This window comes from Magnolia sinica, chromosome 2 (genome assembly GCF_029962835.1).
Source record: "Magnolia sinica isolate HGM2019 chromosome 2, MsV1, whole genome shotgun sequence".
NCBI lineage: Eukaryota > Viridiplantae > Streptophyta > Magnoliopsida > Magnoliales > Magnoliaceae > Magnolia > Magnolia sinica.
The window spans coordinates 24,897,674-24,920,197 of NC_080574.1; the positions used below are offsets into that span (position 1 = coordinate 24,897,674).

At 38.1% G+C, this 22,524-nt stretch overlaps 1 protein-coding gene across 16 annotated transcripts in view; it reads right to left on the reverse strand.

Moving 5' to 3' along the window:
- The window catches only part of LOC131236707 (phospholipase SGR2), a 50,081-nt gene that overhangs the window by 18,140 nt on the left and 9,417 nt on the right, over nucleotides 1-22,524 (reverse strand). For all 16 annotated transcript variants that reach the window (XR_009166849.1, XR_009166845.1, XR_009166848.1 and 13 more), the window contains 2 exons: nucleotides 19,699-19,869; nucleotides 15,833-15,982 (listed from right to left, as the gene is read on the reverse strand). Coding sequence is in view for 10 of the 16 variants with exons in the window: in XM_058234076.1 (XP_058090059.1) it covers nucleotides 15,833-15,982; nucleotides 19,699-19,869 (321 nt within the window). In the remaining 6 variants the exon portion in view is untranslated. The remainder of the gene's footprint in view (nucleotides 1-15,832; nucleotides 15,983-19,698; nucleotides 19,870-22,524) is intronic.

The window sequence follows — 22,524 nt, forward strand, 5'->3', positions numbered from 1 at the left end:
ACCTCTGAGGCAGGTACTGAACACACCATGGGCCAATAGCATCCAACACTACCCAAAATACCCAATTAGAGATGAGCAAAATTGTATGGTTTTATTTGGTTCAATTGCATGGCTCAGAAGGGTCATTTAGCCCTTTCACAGTGGTGGTTGGTTCTGGTATTTGTTCATTGGTGTTTCTATAAACAGCAGTTCAGTCTCTTCCTATAACAGCAGATTAATAGAATACTATTCTGCATTTCGAAGATTTCATGTTATGATGATAGGGTTTGCGGACCAGAGTTCCATCTCAAGAAATCACACATCATCCTCCGCACATTGATACCATCTATTTTGAAGACATTTCAAGCATCTCTGATGTTGTCTTCCCATATCTTGCCCACCATTGGAAGTAAACATGAATTTAAATTTAATAGATATTATAAAATCATGTTTCCAGCCTCCCAGATGGTACAAGACTACAACGATGTTGTTATTGTTGATTATGATTTTTTTTTTCTTTTGAAGAAGGAAATGAAAATTTCATTAAGAGAAGTGGCGAGATAGTGCACCAAACTACACACCAAGCAAAAGAGGAAAATCAAAATCCATGGGGGTCTTAACACGTGAAGCCCAATCCCTTACAAATAACTATGCTTTGTTGAAAACCTTCCTTTCGGTATAGACAGAATTACAAAAAGAGCCTCCACACGCATCCATCATTCTTCCCAAAGCCGACATTGTGCTAAGCCCATAGTAGTTCGTGACCTCAGGCATCACCCATGATAAGTTGAAGATCCTAAAGAGCCTTGCCCACAACTTGCCAGTGAGTGGACAATGCAAAAACAGGTGATCAACTGACACTGCATCCCCCAAGCACATGACACAAACGCTGGGCAAAACCATTGACATTTTTGAAGGTTGTTAATGGGCAACACCCTCATTCTGCTGACAAGCCATGCGAAGGCCACTACCTTTGTAGGGGCATTGTAGTGCCACACGGAATCCATGGGCATCCTCCCTCTTTCCTCTCTAGGGGACCTGAGCATCGGATAAGATGACTGAACTGAAAACCGACCCAATTTGACTCTTAACCATATCATCTTGTCCCAACCCCCCATGATTGGGAATAAGCCTTGGAGATGATTTTGAAGCAATACAAACTTCCCAATTTCCTCCTCGGTCAGGTTCCTACAACAAGGAGGCATCCACACCACCACATCTTAAGAACTTGAGAAACAAGTAGAAATCGAGATTTGACTGTGTAGAGAGAGCCACACTAAAGCTGGATAGACCAACTAAAGAGTGGTATCGCCCACCCACACATTGATCCAAAATCAAATTCTCTCCCATTGCCAAGGGAGAACTTGATTCCTTCTTCAATCTTTTGCTTTAAGCTTAACAACCCCCTCTAATCCCTATTGCCCGATATAAGGAAGAATCTCTCTCATCCAAAAGGAGTCCTCAACCCCCGAATCTCCAAAGCCACTTTTCTAGCAACGGAAGATTTCCCATCTCCAAGTCAAGATGTGGAGAGGAAGGACCCCGCATAACAACTGAATAAATCCACCACTCTCTTTACCTCATGTTATGAGGTTCAAATTCCTAACATCCCACTCCTTTTTTATCTTTTTTTTTTTTTTTTGAAAGATAACAAAATTTACTAAGAGACCCACCAAAGCAGAAACAAGGTAGGAAAAGAATACAACCCAAAGCGATAGACCTGATATCGGTTTGAAGCATGAGATAATCATAGATGTGCGGAATCGGTAACGAATCGGCCGATAGGCCCGATACGTGATGGTAACGGTTGATACCGTTACGTGATATGGGGTCGAAATAGTGACCCCTAGGAAAAGCAACTCAAATTGGCCGTTATGGGGCTGCACCGGTCAGGCGCATGACTAGTTTTTTAGCCTTTATATTTTGCATTTTTATTCCATTTTTTGCCACTTTTGAGTTCCAAAATTGTTCATAAATTATTGTACTGCAAATTCCAACCATTCTTAACTTGGATTTTAGGATCAAAACAAGTTATTGCAAGGATTTGGGTGAATCGATGCGCTGTGGGCCATTTTCCGAAAAAAATCATATATATATATATATATATATATATATATTTTTTAAAGGTAAGAATTTATTTAAAAAGGCGGCAAGAGCCACCCAACCAACTATACCAACTCTGGTCCATAAATACAATTTTGATTTTTTTTAGTTTTTAAAAAATCTCTGTTTTTATGTTTGAATATGATGTGTTATTCAAATTAGAACATATCAATGTGCTTTTTACGAATGACACATGTGATTTCCGCTTTTATTTTTGGTAATATTTTTATTTCCAAACTAGTTTCAATCGATTTTCAAAAATTAGAAAAAATTAAAAATTTTCCATCTTTTTCTAGTTTAATGGTTGAATATGATGTGTTATTCATAGTAAAACATATTAATGTGATTTTTACAAATTATAGATGCAATTTTCTTTTTTTTTTCTTTTTTTTTGTATTTATTTTTTATTTTCAAACTATTTTGAACTGATTTTAAAAAATTAGGAAAAATCGTTTTTTTTTTCAATCTTTTTTCTGGTTTAATGGTTAAATATGATGTGTTATTCATAGTAGAACATATCAATTTGATTTTTACAGATTATAGATGCGATTTTCTATTTTTTTGTATTTTTTAAATTTTCGGCTGATTTTTAAAAATTAGGAAAAAAAAATTCAATCTTTTTTCTGGTTTAATGGTTGAATATGATGTGTTATTCATTGTAGAACATATCAATATGTTTTTTACAAATTACGGATGTGATTTTATATTTTTTTGTATTTTTTTATTTTCAGACCATTTTTAGTCTATTTTTAAAAGGTAGGAAAAATTAAAAAATTTCAATCTTTTTCTATTTTAATGGTTGAATATGATATGTTATTCATAGTAGAACATATCAATGTGCTTTTTACATATTATGGATGTGGTTTTTTTTTTTTTTTTTTGTTTTTTGTTTTTTTTTTTTAATACTATTTTTGACCGATTTTTAAAAATTAGGAAAAATTAATCATTTTTTTTTTGTTTAATGGTTGAATATGATGTGTTATTCATATTAGAACATATCAATGTTCTTTTTACAGATTATATACACGATTTTCTTTGTTTTTTTTTTTTTTTTTTTTTTTTTTTTGTATTTTGATATTTTCGAACTATTTTTGGTCGATTTTCAAAAATTAAGAAATGTGTTTTATTTTTATTTTTTTTTTCTGTTTTGATGATTGAATAAGATGTGGTACTAACATACGATCACATGATGTGCTTGAATGTCATTATTGATTCAATTTTTTATTTTATTTTATTTTATTTTTAATTTTCATATTAGTGACTTTATGTTTACATTTTCTTATTTTAGGTAGGTTTTGAAGCTTCGTAGGGTTTAATACTTAATTTCTTCTTTATTAAGTAGATTTAGAAGTTAGAACTTTATTTCATTAATCTATTTACATTTGGTTATAAGTTTCGAGATTTAATTAAATCATTCTCCTATAAAAACTGTATTTAGACTTGAATCAAGTAGACTCTCACATAGGTCATATCTAGTTAAGAAAATGTTTGGCCAACAAGGAAGCGAGGATATTGGATAGCAACAGTGTTAGAGGGTAGGTGGTAGTAGGCACCAAATGAAGTGCAACTGTTGTGATAGGCCTAATAACTGGTGGAATTACACGACTCAAACAACATTTGGCACATCGAAAGGGTCACGTTATGGGATGAACCAGAGTGCCAAAAGAGATAATAATCATGATGCAAGCCAATTTGGATAAGTCGAAGGGGAAACGAATTGTTATGTAAAAGAAGAAAGATGATATTCTGGAAGCATCCTGACAGGAGGTGTTTGATTCTGAATATATGCGCGTTCATGATGAAGATGTTATTAATTCTAATGAAGATTCAGATCGGGAAGTAACTATAGTTAGGAGAGAGCTTGTGCCATGCTCATGAAGAGGAAGAACGTCGGTGCATGTTTGGTACGAGGGGTTCTATATGTGATAGGGGGGAATGTAGCTGCAAGTGTAGTTGCATTTGCAAGTGGGGGTAGGTTGAGTGGATTATGGCGTATGTTTGGTAGCCGACGGGAAACATCTTCACGTGATGCTCTTGTGAATATAGACGTGGAAGAAGCAAATGGGCCCGGGAGACACTCTGTTGATCCGATCCTGTTTAGGAAAGAATCAACTAAACAAAAAAAAGATAAAACAAATGTGGAGTAAAACTTCCATTGAAAAGCTAGGTAGGGTAGCAACAAAGTTATATATACATGCCAACATATCCCCTAATACAACCAATTCTCCATATTGGCAGGTGGTAATTGATGCAACAACAGAAGCAGTCGAAGGAATTAAAGCTCCCACAGCTAGGAAATTAGGGGAAAAAGGACAGATGCAGAGTATGCAGATGTGAAAGCACACGTGCCTACTTTTAAACCCATATGGCATGCTAGAGGATGCACAATCATGTGCGATGGTTAGATTGGCCCAACCAAATACAACATGATCAACTTCATAGTGTGCTACTACTTGGGAACGGTGTACCATAAGTCAGTTGATGCATTGGATTAAAAAAAAGGCTACTTATATTTTTTCCCTAATGGATAAAGTGGTAGAAGAGACTGGAGAGGAGAATGTGGTGCAAATTGTGATAGATAACGAAGCAACATATAAGGCTGCATGACAAAAGCTGATGATAAAGAGACCACATATATTTTGGTCACCATGTGCTGCCCACTATATTGATCTTATATTGGAAGATTCGGGAAGAAGAAGAGTGTTAAGGAAATGGTCGAAAGGGCAAGAGAAGCGATGACATTTATTTACAACAATAATCAAGTAGTCACAATAATGAGGAGGTTCAAGAAGGGACAAGAGTTGATTAGTCCTGCGACGACTAGATTTTGTAACTAACTTTATAGCCCTGGAGAGTTTGTACCTGCATGGGGGAGAGTTGAGTGAGATGTTTGCTTCCCAAGTTGGCTCAACACAACATGGGGAGAAGACATCAAGGACATCGGCCAAGGTTGTGAAGACTATAATGGACAACAAAAATTGAAAGAGGATCTAAAAGATCCTAAAGGTGATGGAACCACTAATGAGGGTACTCCGTCTTCTTGAAACCGACGAAGCACTAACCATGGGCTTCCTCTTCAATATCATGGATAAGGTGAAGATGACAATTAAACGTGACAGTACAAGTTAAGTCTTACTGGAAGATGATTGACAAGAGATGGACAAAACAAGTCCATCAGGATCTTCATGCAACAAGTTACTATCTAAATCCTAGGCACAGATATGCTCAGTCATTTTTTACAAATGATAAGGTTCATGTCGGGCCAAAGAATATGATAAAGATATTAAAGCCCGACTTGGATATTCAAATAAGGGCGTTGAAGATACATTTGGAAATCGTCAGGTTAGCTTTGGAGATGCTCTTGCACAATATGCAGTTTCTAGGTTACAATCGGCCGAATGGTGGATGGATTTCAGAGAGAGTGTGAAGGCTCTCTAAAAAATTACAGTAAAAGTTTTGAGCCAGACAACATTTTCCTCTGGCTGCAAAAGAAACTTGAGTTGTTTTGCACTTATTCATTCGAAGGATATGAATAGATTGCAGACTAGGATGTTGGATATACTTGTCTTCATGCACTACAACATGAGGCTAAGAATGCGGCAACATTATATGAGCATTACCGCAACCACTAGTGACACGGACTACTGTCCAATAAACTTGGACGATATTTATGATGAGGACGACCCACTTCAACCTTAGAATTAAGGGAAAACAGATGGAAGAGGATGGTGAAAAATTGGAAGTGAATGACCCAATAATACGCACGACAGATGAGTACGATTAGTAGTAGCAACGAGAACGAGACAGATGATCATGATGGTGGTGGTGGTGATGCACCTGATGTTGGTCCCACTTTTGGTGTTGCTTGGCATACCATATAGCCATCTACAAATCGCGAGGCCGATGAGCATTGACGGGATACATGAGGTCGGATTTATAAGTCCACCGAGTCATGATACAGCCAACGGGAGGAGGCTGGCTCCAGTGGTGCACCGGGAGGACCGGATCATCAACAAGCTTATGGTCCCAGGCATTATGGATATTCTTACAGCTAATGGGATTATACAGAACCTGTTTCGTCACATTCATGTTACAGCTCTCCTAATCCACATGTTCCATATGATTACAGATATTCAAATCCAAATTTAGGTTATTCGTCATCGACATTCTTAATCTCAACAGCCCAAGTACGGGCACTAATATGGCTATTCAACGAGCACTAGTGGATATTTATACTCGGGGTTGGAGTCGTTACCTACTCAGGATCAATCATCTTCTAATTTCGTTGACCTAATCTTTCCCTTTGGTATTGGATATTATGAATATGCAACACCTATTCCACAGCCGCAACCTGATGATGACGAGAACATGGAGGTCGAACAACCACAACAAAGCATATTTTCGTTTTGGTGATGACTCGAGAGTTTTATTAAGGTAAAGATATTTTTTTAAACATTATTTACATTTAAGGTAAGTATTTCTATACCCATTACCAACACAAGCCGAACTTGTGCTTAAAATTACTTCCCTGACAACCAATCAAGTAATCCTCAATCAAGTTGTAGGGGAGTAAATCAGACACTACTATTTAAAAAATAAATTAATTAAATTAAAAAAAAAAAATCTTGAGGATGTCAGGACAAGAATCACCGGATAGGAGAAGTTCTGACATGTTAAAGACTTCAAATAAAATGAACATTGTAATTTATGCAAGTCCTCAAGTATGCAATGTACAGTAAATTATGAAAAATAATATAAAACACCTACACATGTGAGATATTTTGATATTACATTCATTCTAATATATCTATCACTGATGTTAGATAGTTAGAAAATTAAATCTATGACTTTTGCAATCAATTCTAGGTTGTCAGGTTCATAAATTTATTAGACAACCCGATACAACTTTCTCACCAAAGAGTGAACCGTTACACCACCATAAACATATTCAAAATTATAAATGAATGCAAATTTGGAATATTACAATTTTTTGGATTTAATGGTTTTTTTTTTTTTTTTGGTGGGGGGGGGGGGGGGGGGGGTTTGTCAGAAAAAAAAAAGACCGTTACCGCAACAGATCACCTTGTGCTCAACTTATCAACCATTCCTAAATCCACCTAGCAGAATAATATGTCATCAACAAATTGCAAATTAGATATCGGATGGCCTAGCCTAGCAACACTAAAGCCTTGAAAAAGGCCAGACTCTTTAACCTTTTCCCAACATTTTGCCCAAGGCTTTGGCCACAACTAGAAATAAGAAGGGAGAAAAGGGGTCACCCTGGTGAATTCCTCGTGATCTTTTGAAGGAGCCTTTGGTGATCTATTGACTAGAACTAGGAATGTAGTCGAGCAGACGCACTTCCTTATCAACCCTCTCCATTTTAAACCACACCCTAGCCTTCCTAATATGTAATCCAAAAAGTTCGAATCCATATGGTTGAATGCATTGCCTTTCTGACCTTCCTTATATATGAAATCAATACACTCACGTGCAATGAGGGCATAGTCCAAGATCTGTCTTCCTGCTGTAAACGTTCTTTGGCTTGTGGAAACGATGCTTGGTAGAACAACACAAAATCTGGTAGCTAATATTTTAGCCAAAATTTTTTAAGGACTCCCAAGCAGACTGATCGGTCTGAAGTCCTTTAGGTTTTCCACTCCCATCACCTTGGGGATAATCACAATGAAAGACGCCCCTGACTTTGCCGATAGCCTTCCTCTCTCAAAGAATTCCACCATCGATCTGGCTCGATGACAACGTCCAGGGAGGGTCTCTTAGCTAGAAGTCAAGTTTTGGTTCAGAAAAGTGGCCCGATAGTCAAGAAAAGCCCACCATGGGATCTCATGATCGTGGCCCCCCACTCGTCGAATTGATTTTATATTTTAGGTTTTGCTTATTGTTATTATTTAGAACATCGTGAACACATTAGATTTCCTTGTTTGGTTTTTATTTTAGTTTACTTCATTGCCAAGTAATAGGTGTCGCACATGGTGCGAGTTTTAGAGTATAGGATTTTTCCTATAAATATGCACTCCTTGTAGTTCTTTTGATTCATTGAAGTTAATAAAAAAAAATTCTGCTTTATTTTTTTTGCTCTCTTCGTGAGTTGTGGAAGAATTCAAAAGTGGATGCGAAGCCCTCCCTTTTCGAAGGGCTAACTACCGTAGTGCAAAGCCACACCGACCCCGATTCACCCCCATCCTCCATCATCTTTTTTTTCATCTTTCCCCACCATCCATAATTCGAATTCGTCCCTTTTGTTGCATCAGATTTTTTTTTTTATTACAGTAGGTTTCCAGATTTCGGCCCGCAAGTGAGCTGAAACTTCGGCGGAGCACCACGCACAAACCGTATATCGGATCGAGCTGAGATTTGAGAGTTTTAGAGTTCATCCCTGGCCGACCAGGGCCAAGGTGGCTTTTTTGAATAGTGGGCCCCACACACGTGCAATCGGGATCACATGCACGTCCGTCCGGGCCATCGTTGTTATCCACACGTGGGATCATCTTTTGACTCAGGTTTTTATCATCTTTTATCCTCTCATAGCCGTTTTTCATGAATCCTAACCCTCTATTACATGATCCCTAATTAATTTACCCTTTTTTATCACCTCCGGGTTCCTTAAATTGAAATTAGGGAATCCCTTGGATTAGGGACTGATTTTTATGCATGAGTAGTTGATTTTATTTCCCTTTGACATCGTTTTGCTTATAATTTTATTGGTCCAGTCCCAACTTATGTCGGCTTGGACCCACATAGATTCCCCTTTAATTGAATGTTTGGATTTTCATGTGGGATGTGGAATTTGTGTGATTGTTTCTGAATTGGTGTGATCTAAGCCTGAAATCTTGCATATCATATTTAATTTTCCATGTCCTGCATCAAATTTGGTATCAGAGCCTAGGGTTCTTGTAGGGGAATTCACCATATATTTACGGTGTAGTTTGAGTCCTTCATGCATTCAGTCCATCATATATAGCTGAATTTTAGTAACAGTGTGTAGTCTCCTTCATATAGAGTCTCGTAGGGTCATTTAGTTTTTAGACACATAGTTGTCATAGAAGGTCTTTAGGTTGAGCAAGTCAGTATATGCCCACACGTACGGGTAGCGGTTTCGGTTTGCACCCTACACTAAACATGGAACAATTGCAAGAGTCACTAAACAAGATATCTCAGACGTTGGAGTCTATGATTAAGCGCTTGGAAATGGACCAATGCTATGAACAGCTTGATGTACGCATTACCCGACTAAAGACCATCGCTAGGACAAACCCCACCATTGGGGTAGATGTCCAATCTCAAGCAGGTGGCCTGGAGGATATACCAATGAATGGAGTTGGTCAAGGAATCAATTATGGGTGTGCACCCGGACACTCACCCCATGAGAGACATAAAGACCACTATTTTGAGGGGTACAACATGTGTGGCCTTGTGGCTGGAGAGAGTGCACCAGCGGCTAGTGTAGAGTTATCCACTGAGGCCATTCCGGTAATGGATGAGTTACGTGATATCTTTCCTGATGATCTACCGGATGAGTCCCCTAGGAAGGATATAGAGCACACCAGAATATGGGACATCGTAATACCTACAACCGAGTTCACGTTGAATAAGTTCGTCAATAGGTCCATAGGTCTAAGTCCTTATGAAGTCGTTACTGATTATAAACCTAGGAAACTTATTGATCTTGTCCCTATGTTACTGTCCCATAGGCCGTCAGAGTCTGCAGAGTCTTTTGCGCATCACATTCATTCATGGCATCAAGAAATCAAGTAGAAGATCATGACTAATAATGAACATTGCACATTTTATACAGACCAGTATAAATGTTTCAAAGGATTCAATATTGGGGACTCTGTGATGGTCTGCATCAGGCCCGAGCGGTATCCTTTGAGGGCCGTTCGTAAGTTACACGCGTGTAGCGCTGGACCCATCAAAAGTATAAAACGAAACGGTCTCAATGTGTATGAGATAGATCTTCCACCTTCCATGGGAATTAGTTTCACATCCGATGTGGAGGATTTAGTTACTTTTCAGAGGACCACTGATACTTTGTCTGGCCCTTCGCCCACCCATCCTAATTCCTCATATTTATCCCTTGAACCATGGCCCCTTTCCAACCCATTTTTCCAACCTCTACCTCCCATATCTACTTTTCCTAACCTTTCTTCCCAGCCTCTACCTCCCATACCTACCCTTCTCGACCCATTTTCCCAGCCTCTACGTCTCATACCTACCCGTCCCAACCCATTTTTCCGGCCTCTACCTCCCATATCTACCCTTCCCAACCCATTTTTTCAGCCTCTACATCCCATACCTATCCGTCCCAACCCATGTTCCCAGCCTCTACCTCCCATACCTACCCATCCCGACCCATCCTCCCAGCCTCTACCTCCCATACCTATCCTTCCCGACTCATTTTCCCAGCCTCTATCTCACATACCTAACCTTCACACACCCAAAAAGGAAATAGAGGATATCCAGGACCATCAGATAGTTTCAACGTCGGACGACGGGTTTCAGAAGTACGTGGTTAAATAGAAGTCACGCCCAGCTTCAGGTAGCACGTGGCTCACTGAGGAGGAGCTTCAGAGACTTGATCCTGACATCCTGGAGCGGTTCAGGAGTTTTATTTCGCCAGTGGCGAAATCTTTGCAGCCGGGGAGAATTGATGGGGACATCACGCGCACTCACGCCGCCCCCCCTACGCACGTACGTACGTAGGAGGACCCCACCATCGATCTGGCTCGATGACGACGTCCAGGGAGGGCCTCCTAGTTAGAAGTCAAGTTTTGGTTCAGAAAAGTGGCCCGATAGTCAAGAAAAGCCCACCATGGGATCTCATGATCGTGGCCCACTCGTCGGATTGGTTTTATATTTTAGGTTTTGCTTATTGTTATTATTTAGAACATCGTGAACGCTTTAGATTTCCTTGTTTGGTTTTTATTTTAGTTTACTTCATCGCCAAGTAATAGGTGTCGCACATGGTGCGAGTTTTTGGGTATAGGGTTCTCCCTATAAATAGGCACCCCTTGTAGTTCTTTTCATTCATTGAAGTTAATAAAAAATTTCTGCTTTATTTTTCTGCTCTCTTCGTGAGTTGTGGAAGAATTCAAAAGTGGGTGCGAAGCCCTCCCTTTTCGAAGGGCTAACTACCATGGTGCGAAGCCACATCGATCCCAATTCACCCCCATCTTCCATCATCTTTTTTTCCATCTTCCCCACTATCCATACTTCGAATTTGTCCTTTTGTTGCATCGATTTCTTCATTGAAGCAGTTTTCCAGATTTCGGCCCAGGGCTGAAACTTCGTCGGAGCACCACGCACAAACCGTACATCGGATCGAGCCGAGATTTGGCGGTTTTGGAGTCCATCCCTGGCCACCCAGGGCCCGTCCGTTTTTCAATAGTGGGCCCCACACACCAACTTAGTCCGTATCAGTATCGGTTGGCGTAACGGTGCCCTCCAAAACCGATACGGATACGGGGGTGTAACGGCGGAAAATTTTTTTTGCCAAAAAAATATGAAAAAATATGGATTAAATCCGGAATATTTTAAGCATTCCAAATATGCATTCATTTATAAATTGGAACATGTTTATGATGGTGTAACGGTCTACTCTTTGGTGAGAAGTTGTATCGGACTGTCTAATTAATTTTTGAACCAGGTAACCTGAATTTGACTACAAAATTCATATATTTAATTTTCTAACTATCTACTATCAATGATAGATATTAGAATGAATGTAATATGAAAATATCTTACATTTAGGTGTTTGCAATTATTTTTGAGGGCCAAAATTCATGCGTAAATAGAAAAAATATAAAATGGTACCCCAAATATGTAAAATGCACATTAACATGTTCTACTATGATTAACACATCATATGGCATCATTAAAACAGCAAAAGAATCATTAAAAATGATTTTTCGAATTTTCAAAAAAAGGGCCGAAATAAATGCGTAAATAGAAAAAAATAAAAAATATATATAAAATGGCACCCCAAATATGTAAAATGCACATTAACATGTTCTACTATGATTAACACATCATATGGCATCATTAAAACAGCAAAAGAATCGTTAAAAAATGATTTTTCGAATTTTCAAAAAAAGGGCGAAATAAATGCGTAAATAGAAAAAATATAAAAAAATATAAAATGGCACCCCAAATCTGTAAAATGCATATTAACATGTTCTACTATGATTAACACATCATATGACATCATTAAAACAGCAAAAGAATCCATAAAAAATGATTTTTTGAAATTTCAAAAAAAGGGCCAAAATAAATGCGTAAAGAGAAAAAAATATTAAAAATATATAAAATGGAACCCCAAATCTGTAAAATGCACATTAACATGTTATAATATGATTAACACATCATATGACATCATTAAAACAGCAAAAGAATCATTTAAAAATGTTTTTTCTAATTTTCAAAAAAAGGGCCAAAATAAATGCGTAAATAGAAAAAAATATTAAAAATATAAAATGGCACCCCAAATCTGTAAAATGCACATTAACATGTTCTACTATGATTAATACATCAAATGGCATGATTAAAACAGCAAAACAACCATTAAAAACTGATTTTTCGAATTTTAAAAAAGGGGCCAAAATTCATGCGTAAATAGAAAAAATATTAAAAAATTATTAAATGGCACCCCAAATCTGTAAAATGCACATTAACATGTTCTACTATGATTAACACATCATATGAGATGATTAAAACAGCAAAATATATTAAAAAAGTATAAATACCTATTTTTGACGAATTTCAAAATGACCCACCGAGCTTTGATTCAAAAAATCTATAATATAATGTGTTTTTCTATCAAATACCTAGCTAAGGTTGGTCGAAATTAGTAGTAGAAGGACTTAGAAACAGTTTGGAAGCAAGAGATTTCAAAAAAGGGCAAAAACAGAGCTAAAAAAGTTACCGTTTCGGGCCCGTTACGGGCCCGTAACGGCCCGTTACGCCCGTAACGGCCCGTTACGCCGTATCGGTCCCGTATCGGCCGATACGGGTACAAAATCGAATCGGCCGTTTCGGCCGAAACGGGTAACGGTTCGCACCGTTACGTTACGTATCGGCCGATACGGCCGATACGTAACCGATTTGGCATTCCATGCCACACACGTGCGGTCGGGATCACACGCACGTCCGTCTGGGCCATAGTTGCTGTCCACACGGGATCATCTTTTGGCTCAGGTTTTTATCCTCTTTTATCCTGTCATAGCCGTTTTTTATGAATCCTAACCCTATATTACATGATCCCTAATTAATTTGCCCCTTTTATCACCTTAGGGTTCCTTGAATTGAAATTAGAGAATCCCTTGGATTAGGGCTGATTTTTATGCATGAGTAGTTGATTTTATTTCCCTTTGACATTGTTTGGCTTATAATTTTATTGGTCCAGTCTTAGCTTGTGTCGGCTTGGACCCACATAGATTCCCCTTTAATTGAATGTTTGGATTTTCATATGGGATGTGGAATTTGTGTGATTGTTTCTGAATTGGTGTGATCTAAGCCTGCAATCTTACATATCACCTTGGGGATAATCACAATGAAAGACGCCCCTGACTTTGCCGATAGCCTTCCTCTCTCAAAGAATTCCACCATAAATCCCATCACGTCCACTTTCAGAAAACACCTCGAGCGAATCTACCTCCACATGAGAGAGGCGCGTGAACTCCAAGTTGTCCAAATTCAGCCTCTTCCATCCTTCATTGGAAAGCAACCTTTTGTAAAACTAAACCACTGCATTTCACACTTGATCCTTCTTCTATTCTTGTTCCATCCACCACCACACTGTTTTTTATTTCTTCTAGCCTGGGCCACAATGCTAAGTCACGTAGTTCTCGACCTCTGTCTCAAATTAATTTTCTCCTTTATGCGACCGATATAGCCTCAGGTGAGCTTCGCCCTTATTATGATGTTGCAAGCCTTATTAGGCCAATATTATTTATCTACCTTTTCTTTTTGTGCTTATTTATTTCCAAATGCCTCTTTTTTCTCTGTACTTTTTTGTTGGAAGGGTCTTCCTTAGATTCTTCCATCCCCATTTTGGTTTGAGCAACTTTTCATTCCATGCAATATCTCATTCTTTACTTACCCCGCAAACACAACTAAGGGCTTGTTTGGCCAGCTGCATTAGGGAGGATTACGTGGGATTGAATTAGAAAAATCAATGGTTCAAACTTCATGCATGTTTGGTTATTAGCTTTGGTGGTATTGGTTCAAGACTTTGGAAACTGAACCGGATAGAAATTTGAATTCTCCCGGTTCCGCTGGATTTACAACTACCGGAGTGAATCCAGCATGGATTTAAGGAGAAGAAAAAGTTGGTATGTTGCACGGTGGTGTATGGGCATCACGAAGTTTCATGGGGCCCGCTATGATATATGTATTATATCCATACCGTCCATCCATTTTGAGAGATCATATTAATCCATAAACCCAAAAATGAGATAGATACAAAGATCAAGTGGACCACACCACATAAAGTAGCGAGGATAATGATTCCCATCGTTGAAACCTTCCTAAGGCCCATCATGATGTTTATTTGTCATCTAAGATGTTCATAAGGTCACACAGACTTGGGTGAAGGTAAAAAACAAATATCAGACTGATTCTAAACTTCTGTGGCCCGCTAGAAGTTTTCAATGGTAGATGTTAAATCTTACTAGTTTATGTAGTGTGGTCCACTTAAGATTCTGATATGCTTCATTTTTGGGCCCATGCCCTAAAATGATCTCGTAAAATGGATAGACGGTGTGGATGTAATACTTACATCACTGTGGGCCCCATAAAATGTGGTGACGTAAACATAAATGCAGTGCGTCTTCATCACCATCCACGGCATCTCATCCATCGCAGCTGGTGGGTTTTCACCATTGCTAGCCAAACACGATAACCATCGTCGTCCCGGGATATTCCAACTTATCCAAACAGACCGTCAAAAGTGTCCCAGGATATTGCAATACCGTGGAACTCCAACCCATCCACTGACAACATCATCATTACCTTAAAACTAGTTCCATCCCTTCTAATCCCACCTAATGCAACCGGCCAAACACGCCCTAAATGCATAACATGGTGTCTACCTACAATACTGTCCAACTGTATCCTTTCTTCTTTTTTTAAAGGCATTGCCCAACTGTATTCCGGATCCATTCAGCCAGCCCAAGTGGTCACTCCTATTCCAGAATTGCTGGTGCTTCAGGACCTCTCCCACTAGCAGTTAGTACTACCATAACCACATCAAATCCAACCTTAGCTCCACCGATTGTCTATATTTTCAGCCTTTTCCATTTCTAGAAATGTTTACTGTCATTAATCTATTATGAAAATCCTAAGCACCCTTTAAGTTCCAATTTTTTTAAATAAATACATATTTTAGACTTTCCAATATTATTTAAACACACCCTTCCCATCTCTTTCTCAGATGTTGCACAACCAAAGGCTTAACAATTCAAGCAAATTTAATATTGTCAAGAAGAACTATAATGCAGTTGATATAAATACAAGTTCTTTTCAGTTCAAAATAATACAATAAGCGAAACCACAACCGTAGTTTAGGGTTAACAGGAAAAAGATAATAATAAGAAGAAGAAGCAAAATGTGGTGTTCATATATTTGAAGGCTCCATCTGCATGTCTACTTTGGCATCCAAACAAGTAATAACAGTGATACATAGATGAAAATAAATGAGTAATAAAAAGTTTCAAGATGAAACATGAAGTACCGAGTTGATTATATCCTGGCAGTAGATGGGGCTCATGTAGTATAATACATCGTGGACAGTAGCACTCAACGTTACACGCAAGCCCCGAACACCATCCAAAGTAATCTTTTCAACTGCACTTTCACCACTAAGCTTCAACCCTCTTCTCCACTAAAATACAAACAATGTATGAGAAACTATACTGCAAATTAAACGAACTGAATAAGATAGCGTCAATGTCTTGAGAAAAGTCCATAGTTAATGCATGATATAAGAATGAAAATCAAGTTGATGATATAAGATGGACATTTTTCAAGATATAGATAGATAGAGAAAGAGAGAGAGCATAGAAGATGCACTCTTGACCACAAGCAGACAACACAAGGGCGTTCTTTATGATACGTGTGGAATATAATTTGGAAATAACTTACAAAAAGATATAAAAGAAAAACATGCAAGTTGATCAAAGCAGGTGAAGGCATACAACAAGGTATGCCAAAATGGTTACGTAACTATAACGGTGGTAACTGTAACACGCTACAGGACTGAATTGGCCATAACAGCCATTATAGAAAAAATGGCCCGTAATGGCCCCGTCACGGTCTGAAACGGGGCCAGGATATATTATTTTTTTTAATAAAAAGAAAAAGAAAAAGAGAGGCTATAATGGTAGTTACGGCCCATATCGTAACGGTAACAGTAGTGGCCATTATGGCCACCATTACTGTTATAGAATTACCATGCATACAAGCTAAAATGGACAAGCTTTGAGAAACAAAACTGCTAAAGGAAAATTTGTTGCATCAATAGGTAGTAAAGAGGTATAAATTTCCTCCAATTTTCATATCACATTCCCTAAAACTACAAAATGCAGACCTTTCAAAAACAAAACTGTCCGCTTATGTTCCTCACTTCCATCATGTATAGCTATCAACTTTTTTATGGATCTCAGATTAGAAAATTGTAGTATCGGTATCGTTACATGTATTGCTGACCGGGGACACAGAAACATGTATCACTATCGCCGATACCTGGAAATGTATCGCTGACCAAGGGAAACATTGGGGAAACATGAGATAAATGGTGGATTTTTTTCATTGAAACTTCAGAAAATGCTAAAATACACATTTATATATTTATGAATAAAAAATTGGAAAAAAATCATATATTATAAGTTACCATTTAATAGGAGCATGAAGCATGTGTTGTCATACTCCCTAGTATTTGTGTCATGTGTATGAGGGATGCCAAGTCGGTGGATCATTCATTCCTTCATTGCCCATCTGTGAGGAAGATATGGGAGTGCCTCATTTCAAATCTCAATATCTATTGGGTGATCCCGGGTTCGATGCCAGAATTTTTTGTTACATGGCACAATGGAGTGGGAAAATATGGGAAGGTGGCGTGGCAGTTGGTGGCTATAGCGGTCTTATGGACTATATGGGGTGAGAGGAACAATCGTTGTTTTGAGAATAAATCTGGGTGGTCGATTGGGCCTCTAGGTTTAAGGATGTGGATGCTTATGTCCTTATTGTCCTTTTGGGTTTGTAATTGTTTTGTTTTTTGCTTTGTATTATTTTCCACCCCAAACCTTCATTTTGAGGTGGCTTTTCAATAAAAGTTGTTACCTTTCAAAAAAGGAAAACGAAGAAGAAGAAGAAGCATGTGTTGTCGTAGAAAATCAGTGCAATTTTAACCAAAATGAGTTCATTTCATAGCAATAATATAATTAGGAACACAACAATCACTTAAAGTTGTTCCTAAATAATAATAATAACAATTCATAGATCCATCTATGCATGCATGCATGCATACATATATACATCCATATCTGCATATCCATCAATACATACATACGTTAATACATCCATCCATCCCTACATACATTTTTTTTGGAATAAATAATTTAATCAACAGCCAAAAAGGCAACGACAACAACAACAACCAAAGAAAAAGACAAGAAAAATACATTAGGGGCTACTGCCTCCCATCCCCCAAAGGGATAGAAAAAAAATCCCCAATCAGCAGATGAACCTTCCAAACAATGGAGGAAAGGGAATTGCTGCTACTCAAACATCCGCCATTCCTTCCCAGCCAAGATATGACAAGCTCATTTATCAACCTCAGACATCACCCATGCCATGTTGAACAAAGGACTCCATCCCCCACACCCTTGGCAAAGGGTACATTAATACATCCATCTATGCATACAAACATGCATCCATCCATCCGTGCATACATACATACATGTAGATATACATGATCTACTCATCCATCCACACACACACACACACTATCCATCCATCCATGCATGCATGCATGCGCTAATACATCCATCCATCGATGCATACATACATACATCTCTCCATCCATTCATGCATGCATACACTAATACACCCATTCATGCATGCGTACAAACATGGATCCATGATCCATCCATACATGCATACATAAAAATGAAATAAAATAATTACTTTTTAGAAGCAGACATTTTTTATATATATAATTTTTTGATTTTTCGAAAACTGAATTTTTTTTTAATTAAAAATAGCAACACATCATTTATCAACATTTACCATAAATAGAAAAAAAATTAATACGTTTTCCATGAAACAGTGCCATTGTTTCTTGGTACTATTGTTTTTTAAATAAAATAGTTTTTTTTTTCAAATAATTAATTTTTTTTCAAAAATGGAAGTGGTCAGAATCCACTCCCCAACCAGATCCCCAAAAAATTTCCTTAAAAAATCAAATTTTCTATGTTTTATTTTTGTAGTATTTACACATAGTTTCCCCGTTCTCGATTCCCCCCTCTTCCCCCCCCCCCCCCCACCAAATGGGGATTCGACTAAAAAAAACTGGAGAGAGAGAAGTCAAAATCCACTCTCCAATCAGATCCCTAAAAAAATCCTCCTCTTTTTTTTGTAATTTTTTTCCTATTTTCGCAATTCTGGCCCACCGACCTTCAGATCTGCAATTTTTGCCCCAAATGGATTCGATTCACAAGAAATAAAGAAGAGGTGAACCCCCCCCCCCCCCCCCCACAAAACACACACACACACACACAAAACAAATTCAAATGACTTCATTCTTTTTTCTTTATTTTTTTGAATTATGCCTGAATGATTTCACAAATGGATGGGATGTCGAGTTGTATCGGTGATACGACACCGGAATTTATATACGTGAGAACGTTATGATATATTGGAAGTACCAACACAGTGGCGATATATCGCTGACACCTGGAAATTTTGAAATAAATGATGTTATCAGTATCGCTGAGGTGGCGATGCTGATAATATCACCGAAACTTGGATCACTGTGACCAACATATTAAAACATGTGAGTTCATGTGTCCAATAAATGCTCATGTAGCTACAAGCAGCTGAAGAGAATACCTAAAGAGCAATGTAATTTCAAGAGCATGTAAGCTAACTTCTTAGTGATTAATATAAAATTGAATGCCAGTTGGAATTTGAAGAAAATTTTATACCAATTAAAACATGTGGAACTTACAAACAATATGATTTGAAATGCTATCTAGTATCTAAAATTAATGTACTGCGAAAGAATTGTTTAGATAGGAATACCATTTTTTTTCCTTCTTTTTTTTTTTTTTTTTCCTTTTCCTTTTTACATCTTTATCTTTTGCTTTCTTCAATCAATTAAAATAAAATTTTAAAATGTGAAATATAACAAAAGAAGACACAAAGCACAAAAAAAAGGCATGAAGTATAGAACTATTGTTACATCTTCTCCAAATATTACAATAGGCAAGGGTAAAATGCATACAAATTGACGCAAAAATATCTTTCCATGCCTGTAATACATAATAATATTGGAAAACAGGTGATTATAAATATAATGCAGAAGGATTTTTCATTTACCTGGCAAGGAATAAAGAGAACCCTCTGGGTGTTGCGTTGGTATGAAGTTAGGTGTCGTTCAGCAAGACTTGCCGTGATATGGCGAAAATCACTAACATCATCAACCAAATTGGCTTTCTCCAACCTCTGACCAATACCATGAACCATAAAAACTAGATGGCGAACTGGAACCTGTGAAAACAATAGGTGGTTAAAATGATGTCCAACTCCAAAACAACTAGCTTCAGCATTGTGAGAGTTTAAAACAATCCAAAAGAACAAGAATAACTTGAATTGCACTAAAGGTTGAAACAGCAGCCCCTCAAATTTTGTTCAATCAAATAAAGCAATTTTGTGGCTAGAGCTAGAAGCGTACAAGAAGTAATCTCATTCTTTTTTCACAAATGAATAATGTAGAACATTTCATGAAAATATATATATGCTTAGTTATAAACATGTGAACTTCCCTTTCAGTATGAACTCATGTATCTTCTTCAATTTTTTAGCCTACTAGGTGCGACCAAAAAGAAAAAGAAAAAAACAAAAACAAGGTGATCAAAGCTATAGCCATGTCATCAACTCATCAGCCCATCTAAAGGGTGCCCAATTTATTAGAGAAATCAAAGTCATACTAGAAAGGGACACTGTGGGATGTAAAATGTCTTGAAAGAAATGATAGGGTGTACATCAAGGAAGCAAAAGACGGAAGACTTGAAAAAGGCGAGTGTAGATCAGATGCAACTTATCCCTAATTATTGAGTGACATCAGGCTGAGAGTTACCACCACAGTGGCACATTTAGGATGTATCTATTTTTATGCCCAGAATCTGCTAGAAACATATTTGAGAGATTCCACATCAAGAAACTGGAAAGCAGTTGGAACATTAGAAGAATATGATAATATGACTAATGCTGGTTGATTGAATTAGAACTAACTTTCATGGCCTGAAGGAGGGAGCAGGAGTGTGTGCAGGAGCCAGGAGAAGTGGCAACAGAAGCAAAGACACTAAGCACTCTTATAACCTGGAGTGTCTAGGATTTACGAGCTCCCAAAAAGGGAGAGGCACCCTAACAAGAATATCTGTGCAGCAAGAAGCTAGGAGACTGATCATTTTGTCAGGGCATCCTCATGCTCGTCATTTAAACTCTTTGCTTTTTTGGTAATTAAATGGCATGCCACAGAATCTGACTGTTCCGATAACACAACCAATGTGATTCTTGAAAAGCACATGTACTCTTAAGGCCCAGATACTTGATGGTCAGATCCATGATTCAGCCCTTTTGTTATATTCCAAGGCAGGCTGTGTATTTTGTTGGACCCTGATCAGACGCTTAGGATTGTCTAATGAAGGTGGTTCTTAAGAGATCAACAAGTGTAGGTGGGTCCCTCAAACCCTTTCTATAGGCCATTTTTCCAGGGGTTGTTATATAACTTCCAAGTAATCTAAATTTTGTAAAATTTTGCAAAATTTTGCAAAACTAAAAAATAATGAAACAAGATATGCTGAAATTTGAAAAGTATTAAACGAAAATTTCACAAAATCTTGTTAACAAGACATCCAAATGCAGCCAGTGACAATTGCGGCAGCCGGTCCCGACTCCCCAGCTCCGCTCAGGTGAAGGAAGGTTGATGTCAAGTGGGCAGGCAGCTGTCAAACCCACCAATCAATCATGAGAATTTCTTGCTTTAAAAAAAAAAAAAAAGACAATGAAGCTTTTATTAAAGGATGCCAAAGGCGCTCAAAGATACAGAAGGAAACCTAAAGACAACTAAAAGATACAATCTATGGGAATTTTCAGATTGTAAGCCCACTCTTCAACGAAGCTCTTACCCCACCCCGAAACATAAGAGAAGCAACTGCTCTTATCCCTAAAGCAACAGTTACTTATTTTTCCCAAATAGACCAATGCCCAGCCAACAGACAAAGCTGCCATAAGATCTTTCCATCCTTGCCAAAACCACCCCTGTGCCACAAGAAGAAAAGGGCCTCAACAGTTCCCGGCATCACCCAAGGAATCTTGAAAACCTCTAAGAAGCCTTCCTAAAATGGCCGTTGCAAACGGGCAAAGAAAACAAGTCACCAGGAACACATATTTGGGATGATCAAGGACCTCTTTTCAACGTTGTCAATGGTAAGCACCCGACTCTTACTCACCAACCACACAAACACCCCAATCTTTGGAGGAGTGCCATTGCTCCACACGAACTCCGAAGGGGAAGGGTCTGAAACCAAACCCTGAGAGAAAACTATAAAAAGACTAGACAGAAAACTTGCTTGATTTCTAAAGAGACCATACCAGAGAATCATCCTCCTTAGGGCGAAGGTAAACTCCATGGACAATAGCCAACGTACCAACAAATTCTTCCAACTCCTCTTTTGACAAATGTCTTCTAAAAGAAGGTGTCCACATCAACTTGGAGCATCCAACCAAAAACAGCTAGCCACCGAAGAATTACTATTCGACGCTAGCCAATCTAGAAAACTCTGAACAAAGAAGTCTATTGCCAATCTAGACGTCATCCCAAAAAAACACCCTATATAAGGATGATCTCTTGACCCACCAACCCCTCACTTGGAACACCGTACTTAGCCACGAACCATCTTCTTTGATCCCAAACCTCCAAAGCTAATTACCAACAATGCCCTATTTAGAATCTCCAATCTTCTTATCCCAACCCTATCCTCATGGACTGACTTGCACACCTCCCCCCACTTCAAAAGGAGAAATTTATGAGAAGTAGAAGACCCTTGCCATAAGAAATCCCACCTCAATTTATCGAGATGCTCCACCACTGTTATTGGACATTTGAATAGGGACTTGAAATACATAGGCATATTAGACAAA